At 47.5% G+C, this 8,441-nt stretch overlaps 1 protein-coding gene across 1 annotated transcript; it reads left to right on the top strand.

Moving 5' to 3' along the window:
• Positions 1 to 3,169: 3,169 nt before the first annotated feature.
• Positions 3,170 to 8,427, top strand: LOC123128015 (B3 domain-containing protein Os02g0683500-like). The gene has a single exon (XM_044547914.1). It carries the CDS (start codon positions 3,923 to 3,925, stop codon positions 5,165 to 5,167), a length of 1,245 nt encoding a protein of 414 aa, XP_044403849.1. The 5' UTR covers positions 3,170 to 3,922; the 3' UTR covers positions 5,168 to 8,427.
• The last annotated feature ends 14 nt before the right edge of the window (positions 8,428 to 8,441 follow it).

Genomic DNA, 8,441 nt, shown 5'->3' with positions numbered 1-8,441 from the left:
GGGGGAGGAGTCCAACTCCTCCTCCCTGGCCGACGCACCAAGGAGGGCCTTTCCCTCCTTGGTGGCCGCCCTCCTCTCCCCCTCTAACCTATATATACTTGAGGTATTGTGCCCTATTGGATACACAAGTTTTTGAGCCTCCTATAGTTCATCTAGTTCTAGTAGGTCCTAGTTGACTAATTAGAGATAGACCTAGTTCCTCTAATCCTCATAATTAGAAGCCCGGTGTGGTTCTAATCTCCTCCCTCTAATTCTCCGGCGACGATTAGCTCTGCACAACGAAGTGCTACTAGATCGTGAAGACCGCACGCTTGCAACCAAATAGAGAGGCCATGCTTTTGGTCTTCCGTTCAAGGGATCGTTCGAGGGAGGTTCGCGGGATCGTCATCAATGGTTTGAGGGATTCCATGTATGACATACACCGACTCGTCTACTTCTGCTGCAACTCCGGATTCGGTAACGATCATTGATCCGAACCGTATATGCATCTTCATATTGTTCCTAGGTGTTCTTAGGGCAATTTTTATTTTTCTACTACGTTTCCCAACAACAACAACTATAACAACTAATATAACCTAAAAAACAATACACTACGTGGAACTATGACAACATAAAAAATTTGCAAAGTATCCACAAATTACAATGGATTAAGATAAAAAAGAAGAAGGGATCTTTACAGTATACTCAACACTATACCTAGTAGATTTAACATTAAATTTTCTAAAAACTCACTATATAAACATCAATCACCCAAATCCATATATAGCACAGGCCTACCAAAGCCTGCTCATTTAAATTGGCAAAAATCTATTCCACCAATAAATAAACTAAACTAACACAAGTCACCAGCAAATCGACTTAAAAGTCACAACAAAACAACTCAAAGCATAACCCTAACCATAAATCAAAAGGACATGCTCAAAATAGGAGATTAGATCAAAAAGGGGAACACAGAAAAAACCATAGCTAAAGAATGACCCTAATTGTAAAACTCATACACCACAAAACAAATCCCAGACTAGAGTATGAGCAGATGAAATACTTGAACAGTAGATTCGCTCGCGGATGAGCACAAGAACCCTGAGCCAAGCACCCCCAAGAACAAAACCTGCACAAGAACAACAAAAAAAATTCATGAAGAAGTGACATATATCCGCAGAAAATAGCTTGGATCTGTGAAAAAATAAGGGGGGGGGAGGAGAGAAATAAATCCACAAACCCTAGCTCATACTAGCACAAGAACAGCAAAAAAGAACTTATAAGCTGACAAATCCACACAACTAACTCGGGTCTATGAATAAATAAGGGGGGAGGAGAGCAAGAAATCCACCAACCCTACCCGTCACAGGAGGACGAGAGGTGACCAAAGAGAAGCAGAGTGAGACAGAGAGGAGGGGAAGCGACTGAGAGAGTGGCTGACTCAGGATAAAGCGAGCGAGAGAGAGAGAGAGAGAGAGAGAGAGAGAGAGAGAGAGAGACAGGGGGGGAGGGGGAGAGGGAGAGAGCCAATCTCGGAGGGGCGAGCCCCTCCGCCGCCATGGAAGCCAAGGACCAGAGGGGAAACCCTCCTCCCATCTAGAGGGGAGGTCAAGGAAGAAGAAGCGGGAGGAGGGCTCTCTCCCTCTCTCTTCCGGTGGCGCCCGAACGCCGCCGGGGCAATCATCATGTGACGGCAATCTACTCCAACAACTTTGTCATCTCCACAAGCGGGATGGGCTAAGCTACTAACTGGTGGCGGGAGCATAACTGGCGCACAAAGCGAGCCCGACAGCCAACTCGATTGACCAAAAATTGGGGTGAGTCAATTCTGGTGAGCCCAACAAAGCAAACAACAAACCAAAAAAAAGCACGAATCTCAAGGAAGCATTCAATGGCTACAAAGTCGACTTAACAAATATAAAGTCAGGCAACTTACATGTACCTAAAGTGATCTTTGAGTGTAGATATTTCTTAGTCAGCAAATCCTGCCAAACACTTTCCTCTAAAGTGACTTGAACTATCATTTGTTGAGCATGCACTTGTTCTTGTCTTTCAGGTCTTATATCCCAAGACCATCTAGAAGATCACTATCTAAAGAACATATAATCTTCTCCTCACCTCCCTCGGTATTTCAAAGAAGGATAGCATGAATTCCTAAAAAAACTATAGCATAAACACTGACAAGCTAATCAGGGTGGCGTTGATTAGGACAAGAAGGGCCCCATAGGTCGAAGGCTTGTCCTCTGAATTACTAAGTATTTTCTCAAAATGGTCATCAATGATCTTCCACTCTTTATTTTGTTGTTTTTCGAAGTGGATGCGAATCTTATTGGTGTTTCCAAAACCTAACTAATTGCTTTTGTGAAAACTTATCTTAAGTATAGATAGTTGTTTGAACAAACAAATGATGAACTTCATGTTGGTGGCAATTTGGCCATACCATGTTTTTCACAAAAATATCAGTGTCATCAACATATCGTGAGAAGGGGACTCTCGTTGGTTAGATGGGAGAGAAGATGACCGCCATGGACTCATGGGTAACACCGGCGTCCTCCTCATCCAAATCAGGAGAATCCAAAACATACATTGACCTTGGAGTGTCCTTACGCCAGCTTAACTCCGAATGCCCGATTGCCAGAATAGAAACATCCAATGCGACCGCATTCCTACCGATCGAAATTCCTCGCCCGTTGGCCCATGACAAGCCACACAAAAATTATGGTGTTCAAACACCGTCGAGGCAGACGAGATCTTCTCCTTCCACATCATGCAATTATTATGAGAAAACCCCCCTTGATGGATCGACGGGTACGCACCGGGAGGACCAGCCTAGGAACTTGCCTACACGAGAGCTAGGCACAGTAGCTGCAGCTACGCCCGTAGGCAGGCGTGTGAGTGATATTTGATGTATACGTATACCCGTATGGTGACGAGGACGAGCGCTCACATGAGCCCAACCCAGCGCGATCCATGGGCCCCCACCGCCCTCTGCCCTTTATAAAGCTACTACACACTACGTTGCACAGTACACCCCACTTTTCCCAGCTCTTTCTCTAGCTCGATCTCTATGCTCGCAACGCTGCAAAAAACCGCACACCTTCTTTCACAAAGAGAAACAAAATAAAGTGCTTGAGAAAAAACCAAGGTTGATGAAGCTCCTGGAAAGAAGCTATAGTACGGACGAGGGGAAAGGGGGGCGAGAGGGGGAAAAACACAGCGAGATGACTCACTTCACTTCACTAAGCAGCTGCCACTTCCACTAGCTAGTGAGTTCAAGGAAGAGGAATCTTATAGCTAGGGCAGCTCAGTCTCCTCTCCCCCTTGCGGGAGGATCGAACTGCAGCAGCGCCAGCCACAAATATTGGCCACGCGGGCGCGCGCCCACCCAGCACCCACCAACCTCCCCGGCTGGCCGTCTCCATCGATCCATATTGCCGGCCATCCCCGTCTCCACTCCATCCATCCCTGCCACATCCCAGAGCTAACTAGCAGCGGCTAGGCGTGCAGTGCGCGCGCGTCAATGCATGCCGGCCCAGCCAATTCCCCTCTGCTCGCCTCCCTCCCTCGGTGCGAACGCAGCTCAAGATCGATATAGAATTTCTTAGGAGAAAAAACAACACATACACGCATACATAGGTGGATCCCCTCTCTAGTAGTGCCCAACCTACATGCTATAGCTCTGCTGCAACCGCAGTGTCTATTCTCGAGCACCAGGCCAAGCTGCTGGTCTCGGCAGAAGCCAGCAAGGGGCAACAAGAAGAAGGATCCAGGATTGCTGCTTTCTCGCTCCGATCCGAACAACCACTGGGCGGCACGGCAGCGCAGGAAGCTCTTTTGTAGTTGCTTGCTTCTTCTCAAGATCTGGTCTTCCTCCTCTCCTCTACCTGTTGGCGAATCGGGATGCCGCAGTAATCCACGGGAAGAAGTATCCAAGCATACATACATGGAGTTTACTGCGACAAGCAGTAGGTTTTCTAAAGGAGAGGAGGAGGTGGAGGAGGAGCAGGAAGAGGCGTCGATGCCGCGCGAGATCCCTTTCATGACAGCCGCGGTCGCCACCAGCGCCGCCGCGCCTTCTGCTTCTGCGTCGGCCTCGACACCCGCGTCAGCGGCCGTGTCTGCGTCGCCGGCTGGAAGTAGCCCTCCCTTTCGGTCTGGGGATGACGCCGGAGCGTCGGGGAGCGGGGGCGGCGGCGGCGGCGTGGCGGAGGCGGTGGAGAAGGAGCACATGTTCGACAAGGTGGTGACGCCGAGCGACGTGGGGAAGCTGAACCGGCTGGTCATCCCCAAGCAGTACGCCGAGAAGTACTTCCCGCTGGACTCGGCGGCCAACGAGAAGGGCCTCCTGCTCAACTTCGAGGACAGCGCCGGGAAGCCATGGCGCTTCCGCTATTCCTACTGGAACAGCAGCCAGAGCTACGTCATGACCAAAGGGTGGAGCCGCTTCGTCAAGGAGAAGCGCCTCGACGCTGGGGACACCGTCTCCTTCTCGCGCGGCGCCGGCGAGGCCGCGCGACACCGCCTCTTCATCGACTGGAAGCGCCGGGCCGACACCAGAGACCCGCTCCGCTTGCCCCGCCTCCCGCTTCCGATGCCGCTAACGTCGCACTACAGCCCGTGGGGCCTCGGCGCCGGCGGCAGAGGGTTCTTCATGCCGCCCTCGCCGCCAGCCACGCTCTACGAGCACCGTCTCCGTCAGGGCTTCGACTTCCGCGGCATGAACCCCAGTTACCCCACAATGGGGAGGCAGGTCATCCTCTTCGGCTCGGCCGCCAGGATGCCACCGCACACACCAGCACCACTCCTCGTGCCGCGCCCGCCGCCGCCGCTGCACTTCACAGTGCAACAGCAAGGCAGCGGCGCCGGCGTAAGTGTAACCGCAGGGTCCCCAGTGGTGCTCGATTCGGTGCCGGTAATCGAAAGCCCGACGACGGCAACCAAGAAGCGCGTGCGCTTGTTCGGCGTGAACCTTGACAACCCGCAGCATCCCGGCGATGGCGGGGACGAGTCGAGCAATTATGGCAGTGCACTGCCATTGCAGATGCCCGCATCAGCATGGCGGCCAAGGGACCATACGCTGAGGCTGCTAGAGTTCCCCTCGCATGGTGCCGGTGCCGAGGCATCGTCTCCGTCGTCGTCGTCGTCTTCCAAGAGGGAGGCGCATTCAGGCTTGGATCTCGATCTGTGACCTAAAGGAAAGTTCTGCGATTCTTTCTTTCTTCTACCATTTGATTTTCGGTTCTTCTCGTCATCTCACTTCTCATGTGATTCAGTTATAAGCTTTTGATGATAGCGGCAGCTAGGGATTTAACATTTGCCCCCTTTTCGGCACTTGAAATTTTTGTGTTGGTTTGAGAAGTCATAAAGAAATTAAGCTTAGGAAGATTAATGTTTTTCTCCCAAATCAGTGTCATCTCTTGTCCACCATTAATTATTTTCCCTCTCCATGTGCTTGTGCTTCAATACTTGCCCATGTTTAGCAAAATCGCATGCCCATTTCATACATATGATAACATTTGTCCGTGTGCAAATTTTGGTTCATGGTCTCATAGTACTTCCTTAGTTTATTTTTAGTCTGCATATACAATTTGTCTGAAGTCAAACTTGGTTAAGTTTGACCAATTTTATATGGAAACATATCAACATTCATGATACAAAACCAAAATCATTAAATTCATCATGAAATTAATTTTCATACTATATAAGTAAAGTATTGTAAGTGTTGACATTTTAAATATGATCTTTGGTCAAACTTTATGTAATTTAACTTTAAACATATCTTGTATACGTAATAAAAAGTAACTGGAGGAGTACGAGAGATATGAGTTAAATCCATCAAAATGCATTCGGACAAAACCAGCACTACACATTAATAATTCAAAAAAGCTAACTGGCGACCATTCTCTTTTTTTCTTGACAATTTTAGTTGTATCAGGGGGTGTTTTTGGGGAGGATGGCAGTTTTGAGCCTTCATTCCAGAAAATGCCAGGTTGTTCCGAAGAAACTGTCACCCCTTGACAAGTAAAACTGTGATCAAAACGTTTGCAAATGCCAACCCCTCCAGCGAACGGTCGCCAGATAAGAAGGTCCTAATACTTTTCCGTAACATGCTATTACTTGTGAACTGATATTCTGGTAGATCAAATATCCGCACAACTCGGCCGTACATGGATGGCGCGTTAAGCCCTCACGCATGCAGCAGCAAGAGACAAGTCCGAACAGCGATCGACATTATATTTTCGCAGGTGAGATCTTAAAAACACATTCCGTTCTTTACTGCTCATCATCGATCTCATATTTACGGCCGGAGGAAGGTCTGCACATTCCTTTTATTTCGCCTTTTTGCCGCCACCTTTTTCTACCCCCACTGTACCGCACTGTGTTTCTCCTGCGCACCACATCTGTAGCTGCATGTATCATACTCGTTCGTACACAGTAGTCCTGTATCGCCATTGTAGAGAGTAGACAGCGCGCGTACGTAGTCGTCGTACCACCATTTTTTTTTTCTTTTGCCCCCTTGTGAGAGCCGGAGGGAACACGGAATTAAACCCATGGAGTGGGCCAAATCTTGTATAGTTTGGATTGTCTGGGCCTTGAGGAGTGCATGCATGCACACAGTCCAAGAGATCTTTATGGTCGTGGCAGTCTGTAAAGAGGGGGCACTGGCCATAACTTCTTTGTACGATCGCTTGGAATTTATGGGGGACCTCGGTACGTAGTACGAACCCCTCCTCACTGTTGCAGTTGGAGTAGCAACAGTGGGGAGCTGTGCGATTGTTGGCACTTGGCAGTGGCAGCAGCGGCATGCAGCTCCCTCTCTTCATCTTCGAACCTCTTCTTCCTGTGGCGGGCTTCTGCTGTTTTGCTTCCATCGATCGCAGCACGGAGCGCCTTTTCTTTTTCACTGCGGCGGCCGGCGGGTAGCTAGGACTGCATGCATGGTGTGCGGATGTGCGCAGGGCGTGATGGGAGCAAAGGCGACTAGGCCGGCCGGCCTGCTGCCATAACTAGCAAGGTGTAGGAGGGGACGCAGCTCTTTTGCACAGGGAGGGTTGGGGAACTCAGAATAGATGGATCGGTGCTCTGCTCAACCTCTCGAGAGTTAAAGTACGTACCTTTGGTTCATTGTAAGGCGTGAAGGTGAAAAGGGAAAGAGGGTATGCTTGTGAGCTTGACTGAGGCTTGGCTTGAAACACACCACTAGCTAGCACCACCACGAAAAGAATGGATAAGCAGTACAGTATCTCCTACATGTAAGTTTCTGCAGCTTCTTAGTTCTCTTTGTTTTATTTTTAGTTCGATCTCTCTTCCATGCTTAGTCCATGCAGCACAACCGTACCATCAATTTTAAACATATATATGTTGTGTGTGTGCTGGAGTAGTTGCTTCTCTACTCATGACTGTCTCCTAAGGTACGGCTAGGTTAGCTGACATTCAGGGAAAGTGCCTTTTTTTAGTGATAGGAGAGCATCCCCATGGACTGAGACTGATCCTACACCAAACATGAAACTGAAAAGGCTGATCCGGTATGCTTGACTAGGTACAGGAAAAATATTATAGAATCCTAGTTTTATATGATTGACATGATTCCAAAAGATAAAAAATTGTATCAGAGATTGCAATGGCATGCTTTTCTGAAGACTATAATACCAAAGGAAATAGCAATTCCAATAAAATGTCTTTAGTTACATAACTGAAAAAACATAAAAACACATGAGCCACTGAACATCGATAAAAGGATATTCCTTTAAACTTTAGTGCAAGGTTCCCATACACAAAAACATCTTTAGGTTCTAATTAACATGCGGAACAAATAACAGATGTGTATAAAATTATACAAAGAGTGAATCCTACCAAATATTTCTATTTCTCGTGAACACAAGAGGCTCTGAGAATCCACCCCTAAAGCTCTTGTTTTGCTTGCGCGTACCTCTATATATACATACATGCATGCTAGCTAGCTATTTATGGGTGAATAAAACAAGATATATTGTTGGTTGTCCTGAATGCAAATAAGTTGTAGACGTAGGTTGAGATTAACTTAATCAACAGCCTACTATTAGTTGTCATGCAATATATGTACTTTTCGTTTGTATTTCGTAAGTCAATAAATCAATATGTTCTCCACTTTCTGTGGACAAAAAGGCACTACCACTAATTAACGAGCATCAAATTGATGTAACCATAGTTGATGCATATATATATTCTTTCTAGTACGAGTGTCATTATGCTTAGCATTCTCTGGAGATGCCCTTACATGACTTATGATAAGATGACCTTACCTTGAGCCAATCATCCAGACAAGGTTGGTAGCTTTGTTATGAAAAGATGAAATGACAACACATGTGCTATATTTTTGTCCATATCTACTTGGTATCATTAAGCTATTTGGCTATCCATCTTGTTGTGGCAACCAAATGAACGACATACATACTAGTTCATGTATACTAGAGGCCGCCAAA

Source organism: Triticum aestivum, chromosome 6A (assembly GCF_018294505.1).
Source record: "Triticum aestivum cultivar Chinese Spring chromosome 6A, IWGSC CS RefSeq v2.1, whole genome shotgun sequence".
NCBI classification, from domain to species: domain Eukaryota; kingdom Viridiplantae; phylum Streptophyta; class Magnoliopsida; order Poales; family Poaceae; genus Triticum; species Triticum aestivum.
Note: the sequence above shows the minus strand (reverse complement) of the source record. Positions and strands in the feature narration are given on the sequence as shown.